The 19,713-nt window shown below is 41.3% G+C and overlaps 1 protein-coding gene across 6 annotated transcripts in view; it reads right to left on the bottom strand.

Moving 5' to 3' along the window:
• Positions 1 to 10,937: 10,937 nt before the first annotated feature.
• Positions 10,938 to 19,713, bottom strand: part of Xkr9 (XK related 9) — a 39,021-nt gene continuing 30,245 nt past the window's right edge. For all 6 annotated transcript variants that reach the window (XM_037206418.1, XM_037206420.1, XM_037206419.1 and 3 more), the window contains 2 exons: positions 17,914 to 18,134; positions 10,938 to 11,631 (listed from right to left, as the gene is read on the bottom strand). In XM_037206418.1, coding sequence (XP_037062313.1) covers positions 11,003 to 11,631; positions 17,914 to 18,134 — 850 coding nt within the window. In that variant the 3' untranslated portion in view covers positions 10,938 to 11,002. The remainder of the gene's footprint in view (positions 11,632 to 17,913; positions 18,135 to 19,713) is intronic.

The following is a 19,713-nucleotide window of genomic DNA, read 5'->3' as shown; positions in this document are numbered from 1 at the left end:
GAAGTAAAATGTAAAGTACCAGTAAGCCACAAGCCACGTGGCAACTTATAGATTAATAGAAATGGGTTAATTTAAGATATAAGAACTAGATAGCAAGAAGCCTGCCTTGGCCATACAGTTTATAAGTAATATAAGTCTCTGGGTGTTTACTTGGGTCTGAGAAGCTGTGGCCTGAGCAGGACTAGAGAAAATTCCAACTACATATATGAGACATCCACAGTAACACACTTCCTCACACAAGACCACACCTATTCCAACAAGGCCACACCTCCTAATAGTGCCATTCCCTTTGGGGGCCATTTTCTTTCAAACCACCACAGCACATAAGAGCTGGTGGCACTTGTCATCAAGCCTAATGGCCAGAGTTCAACCCTCAAGATCCACATAATAGATCACATTTTATTTTTTTTTTTGCTGTACTTGTACACACACACACACACACACACACACACACACACACACACACACACACACTGTAAAGCTTAAATGAAAACAGTAAGCAATAACCATGATACTACCGGGCAGTGGTGGCGCACGCCTTTAATCCCAGCACTCGGGAGGCAGAGGCAGGCGGATCTCTGTGAGTTTGAGGCCAGCCTGGACTACCAAGTGAGTCCCAGGAAAGGTGCAAAACTACACAGAGAAACCCTGTCTTGAAAAATCAAAAAGAAAATAAATAACCATGATACAGCCCCATAGGAACCTGAAGCTGTGATGTCTAGGGGCAGAAAGAGACTAAATTCTGCTCTAGAAAAGAGCAGTTCAACTCTCCACTATTGCTTTGTTTTTTCTATGGTATCAGCTGGTAGATGTCACCAACCCTGCCCACACGGAATAAGAGCAAATTCTCCTTGCTCAGTCCACGGGTTCAAATGCCTTTCTCTTCTGCCTCACGAACACTCCTAGAACAATGCTTTACCGGTTGCCTATTTCATCACTGTGACAACCACCAACAGAAGTAACTTGGGAAAGAATGTACAGTGGCACTTAGTTTCAGGGTTACATATTGGCAAATTAGGAAAAAGAGCTCCGGCCAACACCAGAAGTAGATATAACCTGCAAGGTCTGCTCCTAGCATCTCACCTCTGCTAGCTAAGCCACAGTCCCAAAGGTTCTGCAACCTCCCAAAAATGGTCCCACCAGCTGGGAACCAAGTATTCAGATACACGAGCCTGTGGGGGTCATTTCACACTCAAACAATAGCACCAGCTATCTGAAAAATCCCTTAATCCATTCTTGTTCTCACCTAAAATTGACTATTACATGGATTTTAGAGGCTGATAAATCCAAAATCTCCAATGTAGGCCACTAGACTGGAAACACAGAATGAGCCAAGGCTGCAGCTCAGACCCAAAGGCCAGAGTTTTTTCCTTGTCTAGCAGAGATCAACAGTCTGTCTATCCAAACTCTCAGCTGATTATATGTGATGCCTCCACATTAAGGGAAGGGAGATGATATGTTTCAAGTTCTTTAATTAAGTGCTAATATCATCCAAAAATATTCATAAAAATAATAATAATGCTTGACCATGTATCTGTTGTACCTGATGGTCTAGGCTATGCTGGCATGTAAAATTAACCTAATTAATTATCACAGAAGTGATAGTTAATGGTAAGGGTTTCTTTCTAAGGAGGCAAAATTGTTCTAGGCTTAACTACAGAGATGGCTGGAGTTCAGAAAAGGTCAAGGCCAAGAATTCGAAACAGATGAACTGTATAGTACAGGACTTACATACTGATAGAGCTATTTTTGGAAAAGAGCTGACTGCAATAACCATTTTCATATCCTTGAAGAATGCCAAAATGTTATGTCATCTACGATTTGTAAAAAAAAAAAAAAAAAAAAAAAAAAAAACTAGTTTTTATCTACCTGCCATGAGGAAACACAAATCATTCTCTGGAGGAGCGGTCTGTCAATTAAGCACCCAGCCTTTATTCAGGCACCCTAGCACTGTATTGAACACTAGCCAGCCCTCGGGAAGACGTCTGATAGACTGATTCATTGCTATCCCCGTCATAACCTGCTGTCACTTGACATAAACCAAGACTTCCCTGGGAAGAGGAGATCTCAACTGAGCAACTGCCTCCGTCAGATTAGCCTGTGGGGATATCTGTGGAGCATCTTCTGGATTGTTGATTGATGGAAGAGGGCCCAGCCCACTGTGGGCAGTGCCATTCCTGGACAAATAATCTTTGCTGCATACAAATACTGGCTAAGCACAAGCCAGAGAAGAAAGCCAGTGAGCCGTCCTCCTCTGAGGTCTTTGCTTCAAGCTCCTCTTTGAGTTCCTGCTTTGGCTTCCCTCAGTGAAGGCCTAAAAACTGTAAATTAAGTAATCCCTTCCTTCCTCCAAGTTGTGTTCAGTCCATGTTTTATCTCAGCAGCCCCCAAACAAAGCCAGCATACCAAAAGAAAGTAGATGATTATCCTGTGAAATGAAATATACTGTATTCAAATTTTTTGAGAGTTTCATGTAGTCTGGGCTTGCTCTGAAATCACCAGGTATTCAAGGATGATCTCAAACTTCTGATCCTCATTTCTCCACTTTTGAGTTCTGGATCACAGGCAAATACCAGCATGCCTGTTTATGTGGTCTCGGATGTTGAAGTTGGGGCTTTGTGTGCGCTACACAAGTACTTTACTAACTGAACCTATATTCGCTTTTCTAGAGATTCAAAACGAGTAACCAAATTTGGCTGCTAACAGAAAACCTTGTAGACACTATGCAAAGGTGTCTGAGGGACATGGAATTATAATCCCTTATTCAAGTGGTCTATACTCAAGTTTATGAGCACACAGACACAAAATAAAATGTAAGTTGGACTTTTCTAGGTGAGCATTTCCCCGTGATTAATCTTAGAGCAAACATAACTCCAGAAACCTATGATCTCAAAAAAAAAGTAAGAAAATAATTTGTATCAATATACATTGAATGAAATCTACAAGTTATCTAAGTGTATGCATGCATACCTACACCACAAACATTCCCAAATACTTCAAATGCCAGAAACTAACTTGCCAACCAATCTTCCTTCATTATCTCGTTCATCACGAACTGGTAATACTAAGAGTCTCTGTAAGCCAGACATGGTGGCACACGCTTTTAATCTCAGCATTCGGAAGACAGAGACAGGCAGCTCTCTGCGAGTCGAAGGTCAGCCTGGTCTACATAGAGAGACCTTCTTAAAAAAAATCTATATACTACTTTCTACATGTCAGGAATAATATGCAGCATACAACATTCTAATGAAAGCTAATATGTTTATGCAAAAGGATTAAACTTGTCATTCGATTTCCAACTTTTCATAAGATTATTGTTATTTCATACCTACATAGTTTTAGAAGTATATAATAATAGCATAAAATCATGCTAAAAATACTGTATACTAGAGGGGAAATTTCAAAAATAGAAAATCTAGGGGACTATTAATAATTCTCAAAATATTGTTGCATATAGTATCTCATAAACTTTTCACAACAGTAATAACAATTATTATTATTATTATTATTATTGCTACTACTGTGACTACTCCAACTCCAAGAATTGAATTTGTATTTTTTGGATTCATACAAAAGTTCTCCAATAGTTGGAATGGAAGTACCCTGCATTGGTAGATGAACCTGTTTCCAGAAGTCATAGACTATTAAATGAAAATCTCATGTGTCATGGGTGGGCTACCACCATAGCTGTGAGAAAGGTCCCTGGGGCTCCCAAACAATATGGGTAACTGCCACTTCTGTTGGATTTCAACCTGGTCAAAGTAGTGATAACACATGACTATTGAATGCTCAGCTGTAAATAGGAAATCTATATTATCCCCCCAAGGTTTAGGGAACATCAAGGAAAAAGGAGGAAAAAAATCTAGAGCCAGCACAAGTGTGGAAATTGGTGTTCAAGCTGACTTCAGTCGTGACAAAGCTGTTGCACTCTTGAGCTCATGGTAGCTGTGATTAACTGCACAAGATGGGGCCTGCCAACATCCTACCATGTGGTGGGAAGGGCCTCAGGGGGCTGTTCCTCTCCCTGAGGATTTATATGCAGTTTTGGTTGACTGGGAAAGGAGCAACATTGTCTTCAATGGTGTAGCCATTGCTCAGATGGCCATATTCCTGTACACAATCCCTCACCTGTGCTCCTGTAAGCAACCCTAGTAAAACTGGATCAAACAGGAAGGGAGGGACGGAAGGAGGGAAGGAAAATGGAAGGGAGGGGAAGGGAAGGGAGAGAAGGGGAGAGGAGAGGAGAGGAGAGGAGAGGAGGGGAGGGGAGGGGAGGGGAGAGGAGAGGAAAGGGGAAGGGAGGGAAGGGAAGAAGAGAGGAGGGGAGGTGAGAAGGGGGAGGGAGGGGAGAGGAGGGGAGGAGAGGGAAGGGAGGGAGGGGAGAAGAGGGGAGGGAGAAGAGGGAAAGGGAGGGGAGGGGGAGGGAGAAGAGGGGAGGGGAGGGAGAAGGGGGAAGGGAGGAAGGGGAGGGGAGAGGAGAGGGAGGGAGAAGAGGGAAGGGAGGGGAGAGGAGAGGGGAGGGGAGAAGAGGGAGGGAAGGGAAAGGGAGGGGAGGGAGGGAAGAGAGGGGAGGGAAGGGAAAGGGAGGGGAAGGGAGGGGAGGAAGTAGCTTGGAGGCTGAGGACATTCTCCTGCCCCAGTGCTCTGCTGCCGTCTCCTGACACAGACCAGCTGGCTCCATGGGGTCAGAGAGCATCTACTTGCTTCTCCTTCCGTGAAGGGGCTTGCGTGGACTTAACGCCATACAGACATGTCTGAAAATTACATGACTGTTTTGAAGTTTGCCCCCAGTTAAGTGTATCCACACAGCAGCCCCCTTTAAATAATGCTTCTCAAAATCCCTGGTTCCCCCACGCTACTTGACACAGTAGTGAACAGGGTAGAAAGTCGGCATTCACTAAACCTTTGAGCTAAAATGCCTTAGGCTGGGACATGCTACAGAAAGACATAACATGGAAACACAAGGCCGCCCACCTCTGCCTCTGGTCCCGGAAGAGGCCTGTGCAAAGGGACATCTCTGCATCTCCAGTGTGATGGTGCCACCCCGATTCCTGGGCAATGCAGTTTTGCAGTTACCACTGACTGCTCCAAAAGCTGGGTTGACCAACAACCTGGGAAGCGTTCAACTAGTAGTCTGCATCACTTTATGTGGACTGACCACTGGGTATTGGATAACTAGTTGGTGTGCTCTTCCCCGGGGAAGACTATTTCTCCCACTTGAGCATTCCTTAGGTGCCTGTAGTTATCACATTTGCCCTACTAAGACTAGACTGCTTGCTGACATCATGACATTGTTAAGAAGACACTTATTTCCCACACCACCAGACTGTGTTAGTGGAAAAGTTAGTTTCACTCATAAAATAGCCAGCTCGTTCCTCCTTGGTGTTCCCACTGGATAAAATTGTCTGGCCTGGAAGCTTACTGTGTGAGAGCCAGCAATGGATGGTACCCAAGCAGGGCAGGAAAGAACAGCATTCCAGGAGCACAGTGGCCACAGGAATCTCTAGCTGAGACAGGTATCATGGATGAGGTGCAAACTAGGAAGTTAAGCATCAAGCAGAGAAGAGCCGAGCGCTCCCCTCCCCAAAGGAGAGAGAATGTATCGTGAGTCTGGACCTGCAGTCAGTCACACAGAAGAATCCCAGATCAAGTTTGGAAGCTGATGTGGACAAGTGGTGGGTAAGAACTGGAACAAGTGCCGGCGGTGGTGGCACATACCTTTAATCCCAGCACTCGGAAGTCAGAGGCAGGTGGATCTCTGTGAGTTCGAGGCCAGCCTGGGCTACCAAGTGAGTTCCAGGAAAGGCGCAAAGCTATGCAGAGAAACCCTGTCTCAAAAACAAACAAAAAAAAAAACGAAAAAAGAACTGGAACAAACTGGAAAACCTAAAACTAGGGTGCTATGGCGTGAGGAGCGATGGGTGGCATAAGTCCAGTCAGTACCCAAGCCATTCTAAGTGAAGGATTCCCGTCTTTTACAGAATTCACGTGTCATCACTGTCTTCTGAATCCTCCTTATCTCAGGGTTTACTGGGTTACACCTGTGGACAACATGGATCAAATGTCCATCCAATTAACACAGCCAACAATAATCATAACAGTAATGGTAATGATATTTGCGAGAACTGGCACACAACACTCTGTTCTCAACATATATTCATTATAGAATAAAGGTAATTGTGTGTATAAAAAAAGAAAAGAAAGGGGGAAAGGACAGGGAAGTAGGAGGGACTGAGGGAGAAGGAAGAAGAGTAACAGGAGGGGAAGAAGAACTAGATAGAGTACTGGGGCAAATATGGTTGAAAACATTATGTACGTGCATAAATTACCACAATGAAACCCATCGTTATGAACAACCAATGTATGCTAATAAAAAGTTTAAGTTCTACAATACAATGAAAAGTAATTGCTGGTCAAGTCACTAATTAAGAAGGGTGTTGTACTTGTTCTATTGCTGGAAAAAACAACCCACATGACACAAAGGGAAGGATTTAGCTTGACTTCTAACTCCCAAGAACACAGTCCATCGAGACACGGAAGGTTTGGTGCCAGGAACGGGAGGCAGCTGGTCACATCGCACCCATATTCAGAAAGCAGGAATCAATGGCTGCTGATACTCAATGCTTTCTCCTTTTAATTCTGTCCAGCAATTACAGTGGGTCCTCCCACATCAATCAACCTAATCTAGAAAATCCCCCACATATATGCCGGACACTTGCTTCCCGGATGATGCTAGATCCTGTTGAGTTGACAGTCAACGTAGCCTGGCACAGGCATTTAACATTAGCCACCAGAAGAGAATTTTAAACGGGCAACAGCATCAGTAAAATCAGCTTTCAGTTTCTACACCAGACCAGACAGAAGATCGTTTAATGTCCTGGCCGACATCTTTTGAGTGTCTATATATATAAGGAATTGCAAACTCACTATATTCTGTGATACTTACCCTCTGCCCACTTAGGTTTCTTATACATAAAATTCAATATTTTAAAACAGGTTTCAGCTTTACTTTCACAAACTCAAAAGCACATATCTTAAAAGAATAGATGCCACACAATATGCATGGAATTTTCTTCTTGATAAAATAGATCTGATATCAGAATGGAGTATCATTGGAAACCACAAATAGTTCCTGTTAACCCTTCAAGACTTCTTGGTACATGTGCAAACATCTACCCACAAAAGTCCATGTTTGGCTGTATTGTGAGTATTAAATAGGCATTAATCAGATTAGGAGATGCAGTGTACTCCACAGACTCCCGCAGTCACAAAACAAATTTTGCCCTACAGTACAGATGGGGGTGAGCAATAATGTAGGAAACTGATGCGTGCTTTTTACATTCTCCTGGCCTGTGGTCATCACTAGCAGGCCGAATAACTGAAGGAAGAACAGCACATCCCATTTGTCCAGGCTTCCATCGCCCTCTAGCGGTTATTTTGGAAGTAGTTCTTAAGAGCTGCACCTCAGAACTCAGGTCTCAGGTTGGATGGGAGAGTGGCATCAGCAGTGCCTGGGAACTTCAGACATAAATGTTCAAGTCTCACCTTGCTCTCTGATAGAGACACAGTCAGTCTGTTTCAGTGACTGCCCAAGCTAAAGGTCGAAAGGCACCATTCTAAGAGGAATGCATCCGAATTTGAAGTCCACGGAAAAGACTTAGGAGTTGACATGAAAGATTTATGCATATTTGGATGTTCTTTAGTAAAGCTATTGTTCATAATTCTCCTTTTATGTTTTTTAAAATTGCATTGCATTGTGTGTGTGTGCGCGCGTGCATGCGTGCATCTGCACATGCGGAGGTAAAGTAGACAACTTTCAGGCTCTGGCTCTCTCCTTCCACCATGTGGGTCCTGAGATGGAACTCAGGCCACCAGGCTTGGTGGCAGGTGTTTCCAACTGGATGTGCCATCTCACTAGCCCCTATTTTCCTAAACTTCAAAAAGTCTTTTATGCATACAGAGTTACCAAGAAAAAGCTTAAACGTTAATACTTTAAAAACTTAAAAGAGATTTAAAGTTCTATAAGCCATAAGTGAATGATACAGGAAACAGGAGATACATAGATAATAATAAATATATTAGATATTAAAATTCACTAGATATTAAAAATTCATCTTTAGAGTGAGCAAACTCGGCAAACGTCTAACTAGGATCTAGCCACTTATTTAAATATCTGGCTATTTTTGTTTTGTTCATATTCCCAGTGACACCATCCCAGCTCTATCTTACGCCAAGACTGAACATCACCAGGGCAGAAATGTGATAATTATATTATGGGCAAATAATACAATTATCACATTTTTAAAAGTTTAAAAACATGCATAACAGTGTCAGCTCTAGGCTTCTCACAGCAACCTTAACTGATTCATCGGCTAACGACTGCATAATACCATAGGAAGAAACCGTGCTTGAGGTGAAAAATCAGAGACTCCCAACAAGTTACCTGTACGAAACTGTTGGTACCAGTACCTCACCCATCCCTCTCCTCGGTTTTTCCGTGATCTCCACAGAAAGCATTCAGAGCAAAGAGAACAGAGTAGAGAAGACAGGCAGAGAAAAAATGAGGCACCCTCAAGGTCGAGAGTTGGCAAAGGGCAAAGGAAACACTGAATGGGCAACATTCCCAAGGGGTGAGAACGGCCAGGGGTCAAAAAGATCATTGTGCCAACCTCCATTTGAGGTAAGCTTTATGCTATTTCTCGGAGTTTCTACAACAGATAACTTCCAAGGGGGTAGTTTTCTGGCCCAGGTGGTTTAAAATCCCACTTGAGACTGATTCTTAAGGGATGGAGGACAATGGTGTGTCTTTGTTCATTATTGAAAGCCTCCAGACAGATGGTACTCATGATCTTTTGGACAGTCTAGAATGTTGTGTCTCATCCAGGGCCAGGGGTCTGACTCAGCCTCCGATCTTCTGCAGTCTCAGGACCTGGCTTTCCAAGCTACTGACTGTGAGGAGGACTCTACCCTCAGTGTCCTTGAGTCTGCTAGTATCTGACTAGCAGCCTAACAGGTTTTCCAGTTTTCTATGTTGTCAAGTCTTTTTGAGGATTAAATAAGCAGGCATAAGAGAAATTATTGCTAACTAAGAACAGTTTAAATAAGATGTTTCATTTCATTAAGGTAATGTGGTAGTAAGAAGTAAGATTGGCAAATATTACAGAAAAATATTGAAAATGTTAAAAATGAATTAAAATACAATTATAGCTACTGTACCCATCACAACCACTATGAGCTCTACAGAAAATACCTCAGAGTGATTGAAAGATAAACAAAACCAACCACAGAAAGAGATGGACTTTTAAGATAAGAAAGAGCACAGCAACTCCAGACAGAGTTGGCTGGGGAGACGGCTCAGTTGGGAAAGCCCCTGCTGTTGAAGCCTGAGGAAGTGAGTGTGGATTCCTGGAGTCTATGGAAACTGGGAATGAAGACACACCCTTGTGAATGCAGCTGGTGGTCGTGCAGAGACCGGCAGATCCAGAAAGCTCACTGGCCACCCACAATGGCCACATCAATGAGCTCCGAGGTCAATGACAGACCCTAGAAAGTGGCCAAGGAAAGTTTCCCCAAAGGGACCTCTGGCCTCCACACAAATGTGCACACCCTTACACTAAGAAGTGCATACACACACAATACAGCATGCGTACACAAGACATACCACACACACAAATAAAAATTACAAGCACAAATAGAAATCTTAAAAAAAAAAAAAAAAAACTGCTGGAACTTCTACAGTCTTGGTGACTTTAAGGCCCAGGTGACAGAATGTGCTGTGACCCCAGATGCTCAAAAGGGGGGAGGAAAATCTTATGAGAAAACTAACACGGAGGAGAAATCACTCCATATACTAACTATGCTAGTTCTGAATTCTGAATGTGAAGGACATAATCCAAGCAGCCCACCGAAGGATAAACATTACTTAATGTTCAAAATTTAAAATTCAAGTAAGCTGACTGTCAAAAGGAAAATCAAACTACCCTGAGAAATGAGGCAGCCAGGACAGCTCAGCAGATAAAAACTCTTGCTGCCAAGCCTGACTGCCCAAGTTCAACCCCCTGGACCCACATGATGAGGGAGAGAGCCCGTCTCTAAAGGTTACCCTCCAGTCCCACCCACATGTCCCACCTCCACACACACAAGACAAATAAACATAATTAAGATGTTCAAAGTTAAAAAGGGTCTGGTAAAGATTATTCATAAAGCCAAGACACAATTCAAAATTAGTATATGTACAAGGAAACAAAAAATGTGTCCCAGACCCAAGGTAAAAAAGCAGCAAATGGAGACCAATCCCAGAATGACCTGGGCTATTAGAATTACCATGTAAAAATTATAAAGCAGCTTGTAAGAGCTGGAGGAAGGAGGTAGTGGTGTAGAACAGTTTTTTAGTCTGACATGGCTCTTACAGCCTGAAACTCACAGTCGCTGTAATATCTACAGGAAACTGAGTCCATCGACACTCTGTCGTGGAGGGATCATGGAACTGAGAGGCCCACCCCTCAGTAAGGACTCACAGTCAGTTATGGCTGATGAGAAGAGAGAGGGGCATAAAGTGACGGTGTTCCTGTAAACAACCACAATGAAACTCACTGGGTCGTAAAAAAAAGAAAAGAAAAAACTAAACTGAACCAAGATATGAAAGTAGGGAAGCTAATTGGGAAGAGGGGGGTCATCAGGACAGAGAGGGATCAGGGGTGAACCTGACTGAAGTGCATTATGTGATTTATGAAAACGCCATAATGACACCCATTGTTATACATAACTATTTATATACTAATAAAAATGCGTCTATAAAGCTAATAATCAGTAAACAATGAATTTTCACAGCAGCATAAAAAGGAAATTATTTTAAATAATAAAACATTATTATGGTCTTATTTACCATGTACCATAACTCATTCAAGTTAAAGGTGACAGAAATAAGAAACAACGCATGCATATAACATTTTCTTTACTAGGTGATGAAACAAAAATAAAACATTTCTCATAAATTCATAACTTAGTGCATTAGAAAATATCTCATTCTACAATCTCTCTGTGCTGAGTTCCCATCAGTTTCATCGTACTGTGTTTCTGCATTTCTGTTTGGGTGAAAAATTCCATAATAAACAGTGAGAAAAATAATCCCAAGGAGAAGAGCGAGAACTATGGTAGCACTAATAGGAATAAAATAGTCTGAATTAAAAATAGAGAGAGGAAAAGCCCAGAACACAGTCAAGATTCCCAGAGTGCCTAGCACCCTTACAATATAATAGCAAGACATTGGACATTTGGTATTCTGTCCCTTGATATTAAAAAATGTAAACACAAGGATGAATCCAACAACAATCCTATATAAGAATTCCATACTTAGAGAATTACAAAACTGTGTTTGCTGTATAAATGCCCAAATGAAACCCATGAGCCAAAGAAATAACAACAGAAACAAAGCCACCTTCATGTCCATAAAGAGCAGAAGCACAACACTCAGAGCCCATGATAACAAGGTAAACAACTTATAAAAGAGGTATGTGAGTTTGGGGCAGAGTCCACCAAGCAGATTTTTATCAGGCAAGGATTTTCTTAAAGCTACTTGATAATCCACTGTTGACCAAGAAATAGCACAGCAGGAAATCATGATGACTGCATCTACAAAACAAAAGAGAAAAGACATATTGGTTTAGGAATGGTAACACTAATATTAGTAAGAATAGTAATAGAAGCTGGGTGGCAGTGGTGCATGCCTTTAATCCCAGCACTCGGAGGCAGAGTCAGGCTGATCTCTGTGAGTTCAAGGCCAGCCTGGTCTACAGAGCGAGATCCAGGATAGGCACCAAAACTACACAGAGAAACCCTGTCTCAAAACACAAAACAAAACAAAAAAGAATAGTAATAGTAAATTAGCATGTGCCATGCATGCTTTAGCAGTGAAGACACACACCAACACGTCCGGCAGTTTACTATCTAATACTTTGAGGGTAGATTTTGATATCTCCACATGGCATTAGGGGAGCCAAGGTTTGAAGAGATTCATTACTTGATTCTTATCATGCAACTGGAAAGTGATGGGACTGAAATTTGAAACTAAAGCTGTCTGAAAGTTGGTATGTTAGTGAATGATATCATACTGCTTTAGAATAATCTTGAATATATTCAGTAACAATACTTTGGCTAAACACTATAAGTCACGTTTTCTACACTATTTGGTTTTGACCTTGTACACATACCTAATTCACTGAGAGTAGCTTAATGGGGTATTAGACAGTTAAGCAGAAATTTGACATAAGTATACATCATGAAGAAAATCCTTTTTCGGGGTTGGGGATTTAGCTCAGTGGTAGAGCACTTGCCTAGCAAGCACAAGGTCCCGGGTTCGGTCCTCAGCTCAAAAAAAAAATCATTTTTCATAACCTATAAGCACTTAGTCACGTGAACAAATATACTCTGAAATTCACAAAGTTCTAGAGGTTTGACATCTTTACTGTTTTCTCCCAACAAACACTCAAAGAAAAAGTTCCTTGCTGTTCTGGAAATGCAAGCCATTTCTAACCTCACTGTCAAAGCAGAGAATGTTCTCAAATAGATGAGAAATCAGAACGAAGTAGTCAGAGGAGAAGACAGAGTGTGAGTGGCGCTGAGCCGCATCCACGGTCTACACGTGCCTAGTCAGCTCTCAGTGGTGTGTTTCTTGCCAGGGCCTTAAAAACACCTTTCTCCTCTCTGGATTTTGGCACAAAACACGATGGAGCTGGATCTTACTTTCTCCTCTTGTTTAATTGAAATATCACTTTCCCCTAAATTGCCCAGTGACTTTTTAATTTTTTCAAATCTTATGTCTACAGGTGTTTTGCCTGCATGTGCCTGATGCCCATGGAGGCCAGAAGAGGGCACTGGGTCTCCTGGAACCAGAGTTAGAGACAGTCGAGTCATCTTATGGCTTCTGGAACCTGGCCTTGGTCCTGTGCTGTGGAAAACCTTTTTCATTTTGTGCAGCTCCATTTGTTGGTTCTGGAGGCTAGCTCCTGTGCTGCTAGAGTTCTGTTCAGAAAGTCCTCGACTACACCATTCTGTTTTCCTCTAGCAGTTTCAACATTTCGGGTTTTAAATTATGGTCTTTGTTCCACATTGAACTGATTTTTGTACAAGGTAAAAGATATAAATCTCACTTCATTCTTCTGTGGGTGACTCTGCAATTTTGTCAGCACCATCTCTTATTATTAAAAATGTTATATATTTTTAATAAGAAACACATCATTTCCCCTTTCCCTTCCTCCCTCCAACCTCTCCCATATACCCTGTGCCTTGTTCCCTCTTAGAATCATGGCCTTTAAAAAAAAACTGTTACTGTTATACATGCACACACGCACACATACACACATGCCTCAATATATAAATTCATTTAGTGTTGCTTGTATGTACACGAGTTCAGGACTGACCACTCGGTATTAGATAACCGGGACGATTTCTCCCAGTCCCGGAATTCCTTAGTTGCCTGGAGCTCATTGCTACGGATGGGGCCCTGTGAGATTCCCCGCTCCACGTTAGCATGTCTATTGGTATTCTACTTCTTCGGGTTTGGTTTAGGCAGCCATATTGTTGAGGTATTGTGGGTGAAACCTCCCTGTCATTTCTAGGAAACACATCTCACAGCAGACTCCCTGGACCTCCGGTTCTTACAAGAATCTGTTCACTCTTCTGCAATGTTCCCTGAGCCTTAGGTGTGGGAGTTGTGTTGGAGACGCATCAGCTGGGGCTGGGTGTCTCACAATCACTTGTTCTAGAACAAGGTTGCGACTCTCTGTAACAGTATCTACTGCAAAGAGAAGGTTCTTTGATGAGGGGTGAGAGCTCCATTTATCTGTGGGTACAAGGACAAATATTGCAAATACTGTTAGGAATTATAATGCTTAGTAAGATGACAGTGGGGAGCTCTCCTCTACGGTCCTTGACCTCACTAGTCCTGGGTAGTTGGCTAGGTAGAACACACATGATTTTCCTCCTGTTGAGCTGGCCTTAAGTCCAATTAGAGAGCTGTTGGTTACTGCCAAGATAATCACTATTGCACCCTTAGGATTATCATGCCATCCTAGTTGTGATTCATAGGTATTACAGTTGGGTAGGAATATTGGCTGCTTCCCTCCCTTGGAAACTTGCATAATAAGTTCCAGCACTATGAAAGCTAGTTCTCGGGCAGAAGGGGAATGGGGATGGGTGGGGAGGCAGAACTTTCAAGTCAGATCCCGCCTGGGTCCTCCTGGCCTTTTACTAAAGTGCCAGGTATCTTCAGAAATAGTGCATTGGCTCTACCTTTTGGAGACAAACAAGGACAACAGCAATAGCCTATATTGTGCCACAACTGGAAAGGGGGTGTCTTGCGCCTGGTATTGCAGTTGTGTTGCTAGAGTTTTCCGCCTTGCCCACAGTCAGGACAAATCTTTGTCACCCGCCAGTCCCACAGCCGCTCAGACCCAACCAAGTAAACACAGAGACTTATATTGCTTACAAACTGTATGGCCATGGCAGGCTTCTTGCTAACTGTGCTTATAGCTTAAATTAGTCCATTTCCATAAATCTATACCTTGCCACGTGGCTGGTGGCCTACCGGCATCTTCACATGCTGCTGGTCATGGCGGCATCTGGCAGTCAGTCCTTCTGCCTTCCTGTCTTTTTATTTCTCCTCTCTGTTAGTCCCGCCTATCCTTCCTGCCTAGCCACAGCCGATCAAGTTTTATTTATTGATCAATCAGAACAACTTGACATACAGACCATCCCCCAGCACAGCCAAGTGCAGACCATCTCAGACACCTGCACTCAGGCCCATGGTCCTAATCATCCTCTATGCGGACCTGCTGGGTAACACCACAAAGAACCCAAGAAGGGCTCCCACAGGACATACAGAACATCCCACAGCACAGTTGTTTTCAGATATCTGTGGCTCTTGCAGGAGCACTGTTAGGCCAAGCCAACACCATTTCTTGAATAGACTGTCTTTTTCCACTGCATGTTTTAGACAACTTTGTCGACCATCAGGCAGCCATAGCTTATTGGTTTATTTCCAGGCCCTCTATTCTGCTCCATTGGTCTACCTATCTGTTTTAACGCCTGTCCAAGACTGCCTTCATTACTACATCTTGACAGTACAACTTGAGATCAGTTATTGTAATAACTCCAGCTGTGTTCTTCCTCCTTATTATTGCACTGGACATTTGTTGTGTGGACTTTGGTGGATCCCCATGAGTTCTTAGATTACTTTTACTAGTCATGTGAAGGAAGGATGACACTGTAATTTAGATGGAAATCACATTGAAGCTGTAGATTACTTTTGGTGACACAACCATTTTCACAACGTTGGATCTGCCAAGCCAGGAACATGGCAAATCTTCCCGTTTCCTAGCATCATCTTTGGTTTCTGTTTTTCAATGGCTTGAGTTTTCATTGTAGAGGTTTTCCTTCCTTAATTGGGTTTATTCCTAGGTTCTTTATTTTTGTAAGCTATTATAAATGAGATGCTTTCCCTAATCTATTTCTCTGTGAGTTCTTTATTGGTATATATGAAGAGTTCTGATCTTTGTGTACTGATTCTGTGTCCTACAACTTTACTGAAAGTACTTTATTAGGTCTAAAGTTTGTGGTAGACTCTATGGAGTCTTACAGTATAGAGTCATACAGTCTGCATTAGGGACAGCCTGACTTCCTCCTTTCCTATGTTTATCCCTTTTATGTCTTGTTTATCTAACTAGGACTTTGAACTCTATTGAGTAAGAGAGATACGAGTAGGAATCTTTGTCTCATTCCCAGTTTTAGAGCTAATGCTTTCAGTTAGTCTATTAGTACAATCTTGGCTATAGGTTTATTGTATATGGCCTTTACAATTTGAGGTATGATCCATTCATTCCTAATCTCTTTATGATTTTCATCATGAAGGTATGTTGAATGTTTCAGAATCTTTCCTGCATCTCCTCCTTAAATTATTTATATAACATATTACATTTATTGAATTGAGTGCATTACACTAACACAGTATGTCTGGAAGGAAGCTCATTTGATCATGATGTATGATATTCTTCATGGCATAATATAATATTTTTACATTTTGAGTAATTTTTATGATCATCAAATAACATCCATAAAACAAAAAAGATGAAAAAAAATCATTCAAATTTCCACTACCAACCGCAGCCATACTTAATATTTTGGCACACTTTCATCCAAACATGTTTCTTTCTAGTCATTTCTTTGTATCCTTAAGAATACATTGATGGGCTGGGCAGTGGCAATGCACGCCTTTAATGCCAGCACCCGGGAGGCAGAACCAGGAAGATCCCTGTGAGTTTGAGGCCAGCCTGGTCTACAGAGCGAGATCCAGAACAGGCACCAAAACTACACAGAGAAATCCTGTCTCGAAAAACTAAAATATATATATATATATGGAAATCCTTATAAACAAGTTTAATTAAATTTGATCTTATAAATGCTTTCTTACATCATTAAAATTCTCTGAAAAGACTCTTCTAAAAGCTATATGTTTTATTCTAAATGTCTACAGAAATTTGTTTATCAAGTTCTCTATTGCTAGATAATTGCTTGCTTGCTCTCTATCTTTTTTTTGTTTTGTTTTGTTTGTTTTTCAAGACAGGACTGTCCTGGAACTTACTCTGTAGACCAGGCTGGCCTTGAATGCACAGAAATCTGCCTGCCTCTGCCTCCCAAGTGCTGAGATTAAGGTGTGCGTCACCACTGCCCAGCTACTATTTTAAATTAACTCTTCAAATTCTTCCCTTAAGAAGAAAAAGCAATAAAGTGGACACATGCATCCATCCCTACCCAGAAGCTATCTCAAATTGACAACCCCTTGCAAATGAAAATTGAATTTTCTCCAAGGGAGTCTCACTGGAGAAATAAACTACTCTTAAGTGTAGGCTGCATGCCCAACAGTAGGCAGCCAACAGAAAATGAGCTCAAAGGCATCTTTGGAGGTTCCTTGTCTCGTAATATCATACCAAGGCTTTTTCTTTCTTTCTTTTAATTTTTAACTCTTTATCTATCTATCTATCTATCTATCTATCTATCTATCTATCTATCTATCTACTACCCTACAGGTCCTTCGCACATATATTATGGTATTACTGAGTGTGTAAACAGTGGGTCTCTGTGTCTATATCTGCTTCTTGGGCTCTTTTCTTTCTGCTTGTTTACTTTGTCCTATTCTGATTTGTTTGGTTTTCTATCTTATTGTATTTTATTATTATCCCTTAGATGCTTGTTTGATTTCTAGGGAAAGACAGAAAGAGAGTGGGTCTAGATGGGAGGGGTAAACTGGGAGTGGTAGAGAGAGGGGAAACTGTATTCAGGATATAGCATATGAAAACATTATCTTAAATTTTAAAAAAGATGAAAAGAAAAAACAAAGATAAGGACAGAATCATAACATAAATTTGCAAAAATTTGCTTGTCACATCATTTTATAGTCAGATATTTTTAAACAATCTAAATTAACATAAAGAACAGAGTGGCTGGTAAATTATGGTTTATCTGTCATTTGTAGCATGATGCATGTGACAAGAATGAGGGAACCTTCCCTGTACTGATTTGTACAGCTCTGAGGATGTACAGTTGAATACAAAAGGCCAATTGCTATATTCTTTGTCTTACAGGGAAAAAAAATAAAACAAAACATAGCATACACTTTTTCCAGGTTCTCTGAAGGATTGTCTAGCAACCAACAGCGGCAGTGTCCCTTCTAGGCGGACAAGGGAAGGAACATAAAGAACAGAAATAGAGATTATATCTTGACATATTTCTTAATATTTGAAGCATGTTGCTAAATTTCATTTGAAAACGCCATTTTTAGGATTAAAACATTCTAGAACAGTCCTGAGATTTATACAGCTATGATAAGATCTCTAGCCAGGGGTATCAAGAAAGACTTACACTGACTTAAGTTTGCCTGGCCGCGCTCCAGAAAGGCGTAGAGCTGAAGAATGAGCTGTGGGCAGCCTTCCAGGTAGGTCTCAAACAGCCTGAGCATGCTCAAGTCAGTGGCTGCGTCTATAGCCTCTTTGTGAGGATCCGTTTGTCCCTCCGTAAAACTCCTCGTTCTGCTGCTGTGTTTGAAAACCACATGGTAACCCTTTCTCAAGGCAAACCAATACCTATAAAGTAAACACAAGCATTTCTCCTCAGTCACATACTTTTAGACATTACATTCATTTTAAATAACATATAAAAGATAGAATTATGCATATGTGTATGAGATACAGATGTTTCAAAACAGATACATGTTCAGTGTTTAAATCAAGTTAAACATGTTTATCACTTCAAATATTTATTACTTTTTTATAGTGAAAAATACACAAAAATCCCTCTAGCTTTGTGAAATATACATACAATATCATTATCTATAGGCATCCTACTGTAGTGGGTAGCCATTCCAGCTTTGATCTGGAAGTTCCAACCCCCATTGATGCTTCAGTAACTGTCACACCTACAAGTCGGGCCTAAGGGAGGACCCTGGAGACCCGAGATCTGGATGGCCAGCTCTCTCTGTTCCTGGACCCTGGACGGTGGAGGTTGACTGAGCAGAGCTCCAGAGAACACCGCTGGATTGTGATATATCTTCCCCAGACCCTGCGACCTACCTATCCCTTCATTTGTAAGTTATGCCACTAATAAACTTTCCTTTTAACTATGTGGAGTGGCCTTAATAATTTCACCAATATCCTACCATGCAACAGATCTTCCTTTTTATTTCTTACTATTATTTAGCACCTATTGATCAACTCTCTGCACTTATACATTTTTATGATGTGTATATTTATGGACATATTGAAGCAATATATAAGTACAGAATTTTCCACAAATAATCCACTCACAGGCTTCACTGAGATTCGGACCTCATGAAATTTTAACACCTGAATGATGTGTGTATTAAGCACAGATGATCATAACTCAATTTTTACAATTTTTTACAATAATCCTGAGATAATTAGGAGCTTTTCTAATTTTTCAGTTAAGAAAGCTAAGGCTGTAAAGGGTAAAATGATTACTGATATTTATACAAAAATAATAAGATGACCAAAAGTCCAAATCCAGATTCTGTGATCCTTAACTACTGCATTCCAAAGGACAAACTATAATTTAGTGTTGTGGTGCTTTGAATGTAATTGGCCCCCATAATCTTATAGGAAGTGGCAATATTAGGAGGTGTGGCCTTGTTGGAGGAAGTGTGTCACTGTGGGGGCAGATTTGAGGTTTCCTATGTTCAGGATACCACCCAGTGTCTCAGTCGACTTCCTGTTGCCTGCCAGATGGAAAACTCTCAGCTACTACAGCACCACGTCTGCCTGCATGCCACCAGGCTCCCCAACATGATGATAATGGACTGAACCTCTGAAACTGTAAGTGAGTCACTCCAATTAAATGTTTTCTTTATAAGAGTTGCCATGGTCATGGTGTCTCTTCACAACAATAAACACCCTAATTAAGACGAGTATTTATCAATTTATCTTAACTACAACACAAAACATTTCCCTACAGAATGTGAAGGCCAAAGAGGAGATTGAATCTTTTCCACTTTGTTTAGTAAATCATTAATGCTAATGAGGGGTCTATGAGCATTTTTATAGTAGAAATACAAAAGAAAAACAAAATAACAAAACCCTTCAAGGACTCTTAAAGTACCCCTGCTCAGGCCCTTATCCTGAAAGAACTCTTAAACAAATACTAACTACC

This window comes from Peromyscus leucopus, chromosome 5 (genome assembly GCF_004664715.2).
Source record: "Peromyscus leucopus breed LL Stock chromosome 5, UCI_PerLeu_2.1, whole genome shotgun sequence".
Lineage (NCBI taxonomy): Eukaryota > Metazoa > Chordata > Mammalia > Rodentia > Cricetidae > Peromyscus > Peromyscus leucopus.
This window is presented reverse-complemented; position numbering and strand designations above follow the sequence as displayed.